This window comes from Ascidiella aspersa, chromosome 1, assembly GCF_963924565.1.
Source record: "Ascidiella aspersa chromosome 1, kaAscAspe10.2, whole genome shotgun sequence".
Lineage (NCBI taxonomy): Eukaryota > Metazoa > Chordata > Ascidiacea > Phlebobranchia > Ascidiidae > Ascidiella > Ascidiella aspersa.
Window position 1 is genome coordinate 34,660,671 of NC_139447.1, and position 12,462 is coordinate 34,673,132.

Sequence of the window (12,462 nt, forward strand, 5' to 3'; positions counted from 1 at the left end):
GCTAAAACCTCCCTGGGTGGGCTCGAACCACCAACCTTTCGGTTAACAGCCGAACGCGCTAACCGATTGCGCCACAGAGACACGAAAGTGGTAATTATGAAAACGCCAAATGATTGTTATTGTCTTGAACAAATGCTAAAACGTCCCTGGGTGGGCTCGAACCACCAACCTTTCGGTTAACAGCCGAACGCGCTAACCGATTGCGCCACAGAGACAGGTAAGTGGTAATTATGAAAACGCCATAAGATTGTTATTGTCTTGAACAAATGATAAAACGTCCCTGGGTGGGCTCGAACCACCAACCTGAATTAAGAATTCGAAGACTTTTTTCCAGAAAATAACCTCTGTCCTACAAGTTGTTCTTTTTTCCTGATAAAATGTGCAGATGCTTTTCAGTGAGATTTTTTCTCAATTTTCGAATCTTGTGAATCAACTCACGTTTTACATTTACGTTTACAGGCTTTCACGAAAATTGTTTTTAAGAATTGATTCGTTAATCTTAATGTTTTCGTTTGACTGGTGCTCAACCTTATCTTTTTATGTTGCACTTGATTAGATTAACACTGTAGTGAGCAAATTTCGTGCTATATCGAACTTTGCTGAGTATTTGTATAAAGATTTATGCATTTGTTGATTGTGCCAAGATCAGCGTTATTATATTTCAGACTTTTCTGCCATAAATAAAGTTCATGGGAGCAGAAACAAAACATAAAATTACAACAGAATTAAAAGCGACATCATTTATCTTATATTTTATTTTATTTTCGTTTCTTTTTTTTTTCTTTTTTTTTCTTTTTTTTTTGTTACCAACCAGTTTGTATAGTTGCATTGTTTAGTTTTTCATTTCAAGATTCTTGTGATGCCATTATTTGCCAAATATAATTTCTTTCTGCATCCTGTTTTGTAAGTGACTGTTATATAAACAGTAAGGTTTGAAAAATGCTTGTTTGGTTTTAAGTGCGACATTTACTCGGGATTCAATATCTTATTTTAAACATTACTTTTTTGCACAGGTCAATGCAGCTTCGAAGAGAATTGCGATTGGACAAATAACCCAGGATACGACTTCGAATGGCTAGTCGGAAACGGAGCCAACGTTCCTGAAGGACCAGATTTTGATCATACCGGCACCTCTACAACTGGTGAGAAACCGTTATCTAGCTGTTGCTATTATCAGATATAATGGCGGGGAACGCACAATAAGACCTACAAAGCAACAATATCTAAAACACAATAATCTATAACACTATTGAATTAAGACCAACTACCTAATATAGCCGAATTCGCAGTATTATCCACAACAGAATAACATCTAAATCGGTTAGTGTTAAAATGATTAGGGGAGTTAGTGATGTACTTCGGGGTGGGTTTTGAAGATAGGTAAAATGTTGTATAGGCCCGATTCTGGCCATTTAGGTATTATTCCGACGGTTTTACGACTATTAGTTATTAGGTGTTTTTTGCTCTTATTCCAAACTGTGCTTTTTCCTACGTTCACGATGCTCTTTTTTCGATCTTATGGCTGGAGTCCAACGGCGATAAATGGTTTGGTTGTTTTTTCATTAAGTTTTGATTTGTTGTTTATGTTAAGCTATATAATCTAAAATCTTCCGACAGCATAGCATTCTCTTTTAGCATGTCCGATAATATCGGATCGAAACCGATATCAGGTCACAAGTGTTTCTATCGTCAAAAAAAACTCACAGAAAATGATCAATAATAATAAATCGAAGGTAACTCATCTATTAACGCTGGAGCAAATTATGGCTTAACGTCGTGGATGCTTAACCCTGCACATTTCAGTTTTATAAATTTTACCTATATTATCGCAGTAATGCTGCAATTTGATAACGGGTTGGACGTTCGTTCTTTTTTGCCCAAAATATCGGTACTGGCATCCGAATTAAATTTGTATCGGCGGCAATGGCTGGTCAAATTGTCGTCTGTAGGTGAAGAGGTGACATTTATGTCGTACTGTAGCTCAACTACATATTTACATTGTGTTCGTTGTATGTGTCTCCTACACCAGTTTTTCTCAATTTTTTTCCTGGCGACCAAAATACTCGGCGAATTAGTACATCAGAGCTTTGGCGACCCAACTTTCTTCGTCAAACTTTTTGTAAGCCTAAAATAGAATAATACGCAAATAAGGCAACTAAATCAACAAGTGCAACTTAGATTTAGATGAGGCGTATATGTTAGTTTTCCTCAACGTGTTTTCCTGGCGACGCAAGTACTCAGCGAATTGATATAACATCCAACTTTGGCGACCCAATTCTCTTCGTCAAACTTTTTGTAAGCTTAAAATAAAACAATACTCAAATACGGCAATTAAATCAACAAGCGCAAATGAGATTTAGCTGTGGCGTGTATTCGTATTAATTGCTGGGCAATTTTCTTAAGTTTAGAAGAAATTGTGCTAAAAATTTGCGAAAGTTTTTTTTTTTCTTTTTTTTAACGAACCAACCAATCAAACAACCCGATTTTTAAAAATATTGACCTACATTTAAGAAACTTGTTATTCCGCAGGGAACTACTTGTACGCTCTGCCGTCCGGACGGGAGAAAGGTGACATAGCTCGGCTGACGTCACAGGTTATGGACAGTACGTCATCAGACACCAATCTTTGTCTGCGCTTTTGGTAAGTTTCGCACATCGCTTTTCAAAATACCTTTTTTAATGATATGGTTACTTTTGATCCCCTTCAATATAAAGTTGCTTGTACTAACAAAATGTGGTAAGCATTGGGCTATGGTTGTTTCTCGACTAGCTTCGCTGTGAGCCTGCATAGCTCAGTTGGTAGAGCGACGGTGCCGCTTGACCAGAGGTCGTGAGTTCGAACCTCACTGCAAGCTAGCTGTTTTTCTAGTCTGCTCTGCTTGCATCACTGATCGACAGATTCGGTGAATTTGCGATGGCTTTTGGTGTACCTCTTGAGGAAGAATACATCTGCTTTTGCTCCTTCGTTTATTTAATCCAGTGTTTTTTTTGAAATGTAGTTAAAGATACATAAAAAAAAATGTAGTTAAAGATACATGTCAACAAATCAATCAACTGTCATTCTCAGGTACCATATGACCGGTGCCAACATAGGTCGAATAGATGTGCGCTACACAGCAGTGGACGACCTTAACACTTCACCCCGAGTGTGGACCTTGTTCGGTGATCAAGGAGAGGCTTGGCTGGAAGGAAAAGTGGCTTTGAACGTCACAAGCGCAAACTTCAGGGTCGGTTTGTTGCACTTAAATTAGTTGTTCTCAACCAGGGTTATTGGTAGCAGGGTTATTTATTTTTTGCTGTTGCGTAGCAGAGTTGAATCAATTGTAATTGATGTACTTAATTACAGATTTTAATGTAATTGTAATGTAATTGAGGTATTTTCATTCTGTGTAATTGTAATCGTAATTTGCTAAAATTTTGGCTCAATTGATATTGACAAAATTGAAGTTTAAATAATGTTCCACGTTGTTTATTTTCTTTGGGGAGCGATGAAACTTAAACTGTTTTCCATATTTTAGCAACAATAGAAAGCTTCAAACAAGTGTAATTTGCAATTGTAATTGATATAATTAATTAAAGTGTTTAATGTAATTGTTATTGTAATGAAATTTAAACATTTAAGAGTAATTGAATTTGTAAATGCAATTAATATGAATTAATGTAATTGATCCAACTCTGCTGCGTAGTGTACTAGTCAACTTTAAACTGTTTTACCACGAACCCTTTAAGGGTTGAATAAAGTTTTAGGTTGTTTATTTTTATAATTTTTTATTCATTGTAAGTTAGTCTGAATACAAACAAACAGTTACCCTCCCCCAAAACAAACAATCAAATGTTGAAACTTAAATAGCGTTCTAACAATTTAACTTGCCAAAATAAATAGTAACAAAAGATAAGGTACGGTAATAAATGGAAGTAATATTTAATTTTTTTTCAAATACTTAAAACAAATGCGAACTGGTTTCGTTTACCTACACACCGATACCATTCCGCTGCTCCACGTAGTTGTTTTAGGGCTTGTTGTAGGGCCTAACAATAGCTGGTATATGTAGTTTAAACTTTAAAGTAGCGATATTTTGGCCTAATTTTTAATTTGTAATGTTCTTTGAGGCGATGGTGAACATTGTGCTGCATTGTTTTTTTGTTTTGTTTTTAATTGCGTTGTTTTGTTTGTTAGATTGACATCGAAGCTGTTATGAACATCGGCGATGTTGGAGCGTTGGCCATCGACGACCTCAGTATTAGTGAGGAGAATTGCCAGGGTAATTTTCCAACCATGGGCCTGCTATTCGTGTGTATTTTGTAGAGTACGATCTCTTCAGACGAGAAAATGATTACGTTTAACTTAAATTAGCTTGTGCGATGTTCGAAACTGTTAAAGACGATAACGATAGTATATGTCGCAGATTAGATCGGGACACGATCGCCAAAGTAGCTGCTAAGGATAAGGATTGAATTTACATTCTCGGGCAAGAAGTTTATTACACTGTACGACAATCAGTATACGGCAAACACCCATGCACACCAAGTGCTCGCATAAGGCTACAGCTTGTTCCTAACCACGAGATTGCAAACTGTGCTTAAAATGCGTCTGATACGCTCGTTATCCAACCGACAAATGACGATGCAATACCACGCAATACAAAACCAAATTGCACACCAAGATATCACGCAGAGCTGAAAAAACGGAGACTGCGAAATTCACACAATGTCCTAGCTAGGAAAACTAAGTCGGCGGGCAGCCGACTCGAACGGCAGTTCCCGTGGCCCTAAAGCATTAGTTTGGTACAAAAGGGCTACAATAATTAAATTTGTGAAAGTTCAGCTAGTCTAGTTTTATGTTTATAGGAAATTTTGTTTGTTTTGAAAGGCAACGAAATAAAACGTAATGAATCATTACGTAATTAGAGGAGACAAAACGATACGTTACATACCAAACGAACAGATTATCGTAACAATCAGAAACGCAACGAAACGTAAATGTAACGCACGTAATAATTATAGAAGAAAATTAGCAAACGTAGCAAAGTCTAATAACACGTAACGAACGTAAACTTAGGGAAAGGTAACAAAACGTATTGAAACTTAATGGAACGAGATAAGAAATGAAGAAATTTAGCGAAGAAAAAAAAATAGCAAACGTATCACAATAAAGATCTTCGTAAATGGTCGTATTTGTGCAATTCCAAATAGAGGAATCAGGTGGTTTTATACTTTACCCTGATGAAGCACGGTTGTGCGAAAGCTTGTCGAGAATTCAATCAAATTGTCTTTATACAGTGGCACCTGATTCCTTTAATCACAATAAAACTAAACGTAACGAACTGTAAACGTATCAAAACTTAAAACGTAATAAAACTTAACGGAACGAAATGAGACATGAATAAATTTAGCGAAGTACAACGGACAAAAAATAACAAACGCACCGCAATAAAACTAATCGTAACGAACCGTATTTCTATCCAGGTTTCCCGATCGAGGCAATAATGCAGCGAACCGGTCCGTATCTCATCTACTCGTACAACTTCCCAACGTACTCGGTCGGCATCCAGAACACCAACGAGGCTTATATAGTGGACGTTGAAGGCGATCGTTTCTTCATTACAATGCCAGGCCTCACCGGACAGGACGGGACACTTTCGTTCGAGTCTGAACTGCAGCCTTACTACTACCTGAGGCACGACGGAAGTATGCTGTACCTACACAAGAAAACTTCAGACGATCAGTACAGAAACGACGCCACGTTTTTCTTTCACGAAAACTATTTCTACCCGGTAAGGACATAAATCCAGGGGTCCGGGCCTGATATCGCATACTGGCCTATGTCAGTTTACGCTACAGAAAATCATAAAAGGATGACAATATGGTATTTGTGGAGAGAGGTCAGTATAAACGACAGTGGCAATGCCCCCCAAAACTGTTTTTTTTCCCTGTCTCAACTACCTAAAAGCAACAAAATAAATCGCTTTCTTAAATAGGCGCGAATCGATAATATCTTATTCTAGTTTTTGTATAAAAAGTAGCACCTCTTCAACCTAAAACTTTAACAAAATAAACAAATTGTGCAGTGTTCTTAACATTACTTCTTTATGACGCAACGTTTAGATGTAACTTTGTGAAGTCACATGATGACGTCGTGACGTCATCTCTGAAAAAAATCTCAGATCCACGCCTGATCACCTATTGCAATTTTTCACGGCTGATAACACTTGTTATCAATTTTCGAATGAGAAAGATAAACTACTTAGAAACGGTTGTTTTACCTCGTATTTCTTTTCAAGTTTCTACCTTTGAATAAACATTTAGACCCAACCTTAAAGCAAATCCAGAAAATGGCTGAAAACATGAATATCAGGGTAACTCATGAACCTACTTACCCAAGATCTAAACAGCCAACAAACGCACCAATTGCGTTGTTTTGTACATCGTAGGGCTACACTGTGTGCGAGTCAGTCAACCTACCAGGCTACTACATTCGCCACGAAGGATACCGACTCAAGGTCTCTCAAGAAGACAACACTGACCTGCTACATCAAGATGCCAGTTTCTACCCAAACCCAAGTAATTTTTTTTAAAAGTGTTTACCAAAGACAACATAATACATACGTATTCGAGTGCGCGTTACATGTACATCATAATACAATGCACGCGTCACCATACATTGCACTCGCATGTGTACAAGTCTGTAAAGTATTGAGAGATGTTCTTCTCCTTCCACGGCCGCCAGTTCAGCTCGTAGACGCGCTGTTGCAGAGATTATTAACTTGATCGCGACTTGCGCTCTCTGCTTGATCTTCGGGCTACGGTTTAAAGGTGCTCAGCCCACAAGCACCGCGCGTAAAGTGCTCAGCCGGGAGTTGAGCCCCAGATCTGAGGATTGCTGGTCAGTGGCGCTAACCACTTCGCCAACGCGCCCACAGTCAACATAATACAAACTCTTGTTTTCACACCAATTGTTTACACAAAGTTACCTACTAATATATACGATATTTTTTTTATTTCTTATTTCAAGCTCAACCTATTACGTTAAAAAACACAACAAAAACAGCCTTAATTTTTCCTGGAGCAGAAATTCCCTTAAGGATATATTTATAACGTGCAATCATTTGATGAGTGAACAATACTAGCCTGGCATAAAACTCTCATTTGAATGGACATTACAAAATTGAAATAATCGAAAGGCTAAACTTGTTCATCACAAGATAACATCTCATATTGCTGTAAAGACTATCCCATTTAAATTAGTGGTTTCCAACTCTTAGTGGGATGGCATGCCACAAAAAATAAAATATTGAGACACTCTTCGTATAATTTTAATCTGTTATGGATAACTGTAATGCCGACTAAAACGAACACCAACTGTGAACAAGGTAGTATTTTCTTGCTTTATTGCACTAATCGTACACAAACAAGTGTAACAAGAAGCTTGACCAATTAAAGCTAAAATTAAAGTCATCCAAAATAAGCATCCAAATAATTCTGGCATTTTATCTTTCCAAAATTCCGTTGTGAATATCCGCGGTGAATTCCATAGCTCAAACGTTGGTGTTCATTTAACATTCTAGCTTACTTTTACGTCCATTCGTTATACAAGAGCACTACCAGGTTTGAACTCGGTTCGGGTTCACCACGAACTCGTAACACTTTTGCGAGCCGTTAGGGTAAATAGGGTTTAAGAAATAGGTTTAGGCACATCATTTTTCACAATAAACTTGCGCATTATAGTATTCTAATACCTTTCTGTATATTTTTATGTGAACTTCTCGAGCTGCTGATGCCACTAATGCATCTCATAAGAGCACTATAAACGTCGCCCCGGTGGAAAACTACTGTTTGTTTAAAAAAAAATAGCATTTCATATCTAATTAAAGGGTCATTATCAACAGATTTATTTACCACCTTATAATTGTCTACAGATCTCGGAAGCTTCGAGTGTGACTTCGAGACCAGCGTGTGCGGTTGGGTTAATCTCAGAGAGGGTGACGACAACGATTGGACACGTCACAAAGGGGGCACTGACTCGGAACATACTGGACCCGAGGGGGACCACACCCACGGAAGTAAGGGGTTGGGTTGGCCAAAAAAATTTGTCGGTGGTTCAAAGTTATAGCCATTAAACAGCACTTAATATTGAGCAGCATAATAATAAGAAAACAGCTCCTCTGGTAATTATAATTGTTAACAAATTGCTTACGGTGTCATTAACCCTGAAGATGGCGGAAAGGTATTTATTGCTGCAATTAAGTTTCTATACAAAACGGAATCTTTGTGCGACTGCTCTGCGTAATCATAAATTATCACGGAAATCGTTTTACTTAGACCGACAATTGGTTGTCAGATTCCCTTTTACCTAAAATTTGGGTATTTTCGTAATATTTTTATACTGATTGAGGCGAGTTACTGTATATTACTGTTGAAATACCTTTCTTGTTTTTTTTTTTCAGAACGATATATCGCCGATCGTTAGTAACAATTTTCTTTTCTTGCTTTTTTTCTGATTTTCTCTTTTACACATCCAACAATTTTGCAGACGTTTGTTTCAATCGAGTGAACGACATGAACGCGGTACACAGCCTTTTTTCGTCCCCCGATTATCATGACCCTCCCAACATCTGGAACTTTGGAACGTAAGTTGATCTTCGCGATATGTTTAACACCACTAAATTGTACTTTATCGATTCCGAATAGAGCCGGCGATCAAATAATCGATGTGTGTTGTGGTCAACATAATTGTACATCGAATGCGAAAACTTATGTTGCTAAAATCGAATAATCAAACAAACAGCCTGTTTCCCATATCGAAAAACAATCATAAAAGAACCTGTTCGGTTTTGATACTTAAGTTAAGTAGTGATACTATGTAATGTTACATGTCGCTGGTATAAGTGTATATCGAGTAATCTAACAGGTTGACATCAATATACTTTCGACTTTGTTGTCTGAGTCAAAAGTCGAAAGTATGTAGCTATCATTTGAAGTCATTGTCGTCCGTAACATGCTTTAGGGCGAGGAGATATCTTCTTTTTTACATGTTCAGGCGGATATCAACATATAGCCTTATAATAAATCTCAAAACCAAATTGGCAGAATAAATGGACTTTATCTTAATGAAGACCTTGTCGATTTACTAGACTTGTTTGACTTCGAGTTTCTCACAACACTTTTAACAATTTAATTTCCCAAAAAAATAACTTAACTATCATTGTTAACAAGAATGAAGGTAGAATACCAGAAATGGTTTGTTTCCAATATTGAATACAAACATTGTTGTTTTCTGATATTAAACAAGAAAAAAAAATTTGCTTCTGAAATCACTTGATTTCGAGTTATAAGTGTACTCTCTTTAAACCCATATCAAACGTCGTTTCAACTATAAATTTCCCATCAAACGTAACAAAAATGAAATAATACCAAATAACAAATGTAGAGTTAATTTATTTGTCTTCAACTAATTTATGTTGTTGAATTAGTGTTTAAAAGGACCTTTGTCTAATGTTTGTTACATCGCATACATTATAGCTGAATCATGCCTGAGGCCTAAATGTTTTCCTAGTTTGTTTAATTGCACAACAACCAACAACTCATTTGAGAAATACACTCCTACCGCAGGGATCAAAATGATCAGTGTCGACGAATCGCTTACGGCAACATTTTCAGTCCCTGCTGATCGGTCGTCTCATTAGATCTGGTTCATGACCTAGTAAAAAGTCATGGAATGAAACCATTGTTTTATATTATGCAAAGAATGCCAGATAAAGCTATTCGCAGTTGCGCTGATTATTTATTTGGCATGTTTAACCAATCTTAAGATTGTACTTGGGAAAATTATATGTGCTGAATGGTTGACCCCATTCCAGTTTTGGTGGTCTGTAAGATAGCATAACACATGTATTGAATTTCGTGTATAAAATTAGTATTCCACATCTGATTATACCTATATTTATAGAATAATCGATAAAGCAAGTTTTTCATCAGGCGCAAGACCGTGGAAAACATGTCTTGATTGTCGTGAAATAAAATGATAGGCGCAAGACAGTGGAACACATGTCTTGATTGTCATGTGCTTCACAAAACTGAATATAGCGATTTACTGATCAACCATCAACGCAGGTTTAAGGATAGCGAAGTGGACAAGTGTGAGTTTGAGTGTTCCCTGCAACCATTATGCGACGCATACTGCTTTCACACCAACGACCCTTTCAACGGACAATACGCCGGTTACTGCTATGGAAGGTAAAGGTTTTTAAATAAGTGTTATACCTATGTACTGCTAACAACATGAGTGTGTGCGACTACACTAACAGGGGGTACTATTGTCCCGTAGTCTAATTGTGTGTTTTAAACCAAAAATAGTACCTACTTAAATCTGTTAGTACACCAAAATCATTTGCAGACTGGACGAAATTGTTAATCAATGGCTTTCCGTGTACTAATGATACGTAAGCCGTAATCGTTGGCCAAAAGCAGCTTCATAAGGGCTAAAGTTCACAGTCGTTATCACACGTATGTGTGTGCCTCTTTCTTTAAATCTATTAGTTTTTTAGTTTCACCTTCTTAACTTTTTGTTTAAACTTACCGAACATCATAAAGTGTTTTCTATTTTAAAGTTAAAAAAAATAAATTTTACTGGCAATTAAAGCGCATGCTTTGTTATACTACCAATCCAAATTCAATCGTAAACGTCACTTAAGTTACACTGTCTTTTCCTCTATTTTCTCCAGATCGAACGCCACAGACCACCAGGTTGCTCAAATCGAGCACATCTCAGGTTTCCGCGAGGCTTGCACACAGGGCTACTACATGTACTTGGAGACCTCTCCACCAAACGTGCCTGGAGACTTCGCGCTACTTTACAGCCCTCAAGTTATCGGGGATGGAAGTGAGTTTTGTGATCTGTTGTAATTAAAAAAGCTAGACGATTAATAAGGCGCAATCGTTTAAAGCGATAGAAAACTTAAACTCACCGGTCCTATTTGTTTGGTCAACTTAGTTTGTCTTCTTGTTTAGGGGTCGCCAGACATTTTTCATAAAAGGCCGTACTATTTACCGTTGGCCGTTTGTAAAGGTTTTTTTTTCGAACTTTTACCTGATCTACTATTTTTCGACAAAAGAAATCTCCGTTTAATTTAAAATTTCATCAAATTGTATCTCGGATTTGAACCCAATAAAAGTTTTCCGTTGGTATTTTTTTTATTCTTTAATCACCTTATTTTGTGATCACGAGAAGATGGCCAGATAAAAACGTCTGGCGAGCCGAAATTGGCCCGCTGGTGTAATTGGATGATCCCTGGTCTAGATTTCAACAATATAAAAAGGTTTATCTTTATGGAATCCAAAACCATTGCAGCAGATTTCTGATTGTGAATCACTGTTCCTCTGACGCGTATATAAACAATAAAACTCAAAGCTTAAAAAATCACGCATTTTTTAAGGAATATATATTGCGCCTAAATTGGAATGGTCGGTTCCTGTAAGTGAAGTAAACTAAATATACATAGCAAAGAAATAATAAAATTAATAAAAACTAAAAAAAATGTAATATCAGTACATATTAGGTGAAAAGTTTTAAAACCATCAAACAAAAAACAAATAAAAACCAAAAAAAAACATGTCGCAGCTATACGTAATAAAGCAACATCCGCTTTAGGACCCTAATATAAATACACCTAATGTACTTTCACGAAAACTATTAAATATAACCACGTCATTTGCGTAAACGACTTATAGTTCAAGTCAATGAAACGTCTCGACTTACAGGCCCCATGTGCGTGACCTTCTGGTACCACATGCACGGCGCCAACGTGGGTAGGTTGAACATGTACGTCCAGACTGGAGAGACCTTACCCGATGACCCGCTCTGGTCACGCATCGGTGCACAATCCAGATGGTGGAAACCGGCAGAGGTAAAAATATTTTTCTTAATTGATTTGTTTGTTGATTATGCACGGATATGTAACGCAGCTTGATAATGAATTGCAAAGACAAAAAGGTCGAGCCTCCTTTTGGCTTTGCAATTCATTATCAAGCTATTTGTTTGTAATTTGATGAAAGTTGCTGTTCTTTAAATACTGTGATATCTTTAGCCTTGGTCAACTGATTTTGGTGTTCTTTCTAACAACTGTCGCCATGTTTGGATTTCTGAGTTGGGTGCATTGTGTGCAACATTAATCGGTAAAGATTAAAACAAACAAAGAAAAACGGTAGCGATTTAACATGTCGAATGTCTCTTTATTTACTTTTAACATCTTAATATCGTCTACAAATAAACAAAGAGTTATTCGAAACGTACAAAATGGTTACCTATACTTCTATATGGACTCTGATATCCCTACAACGTATTTATAGCTTTCATATATGTTACAGATTAATAACTTTTTATTCGAAATGTTCAAAAAAATCTCTATATTGGCTTTGTTATCCCTATTAAGTATACCTGAAACCTTTATCTATTATGTTCCAAGT

General features: G+C 36.9%; 1 protein-coding gene and 2 non-coding genes across 3 annotated transcripts in view; 1 reads left to right on the forward strand and 2 right to left on the reverse strand.

Annotated features, from left to right (window-relative positions):
• Positions 1–12,462, forward strand: part of LOC146169949 (MAM and LDL-receptor class A domain-containing protein 2-like) — a 99,243-nt gene that overhangs the window by 49,855 nt on the left and 36,926 nt on the right. The window contains exons 5-15 of the mRNA XM_083387937.1: positions 1,014–1,142; positions 2,530–2,641; positions 3,068–3,227; positions 4,178–4,262; positions 5,467–5,774; positions 6,432–6,561; positions 7,917–8,060; positions 8,531–8,627; positions 10,111–10,233; positions 10,722–10,879; positions 11,758–11,903. Of these exons, the coding sequence (XP_083244063.1) occupies positions 1,014–1,142; positions 2,530–2,641; positions 3,068–3,227; positions 4,178–4,262; positions 5,467–5,774; positions 6,432–6,561; positions 7,917–8,060; positions 8,531–8,627; positions 10,111–10,233; positions 10,722–10,879; positions 11,758–11,903 (1,592 nt within the window). The remainder of the gene's footprint in view (positions 1–1,013; positions 1,143–2,529; positions 2,642–3,067; positions 3,228–4,177; positions 4,263–5,466; positions 5,775–6,431; positions 6,562–7,916; positions 8,061–8,530; positions 8,628–10,110; positions 10,234–10,721; positions 10,880–11,757; positions 11,904–12,462) is intronic.
• Positions 8–81, reverse strand: Trnan-guu (transfer RNA asparagine (anticodon GUU)). The gene has a single exon. It is a non-coding gene; the product is annotated as a tRNA-Asn (tRNA).
• Trnan-guu (transfer RNA asparagine (anticodon GUU)) lies at positions 142–215 on the reverse strand. Its single transcript has one exon. It is a non-coding gene; the product is annotated as a tRNA-Asn (tRNA).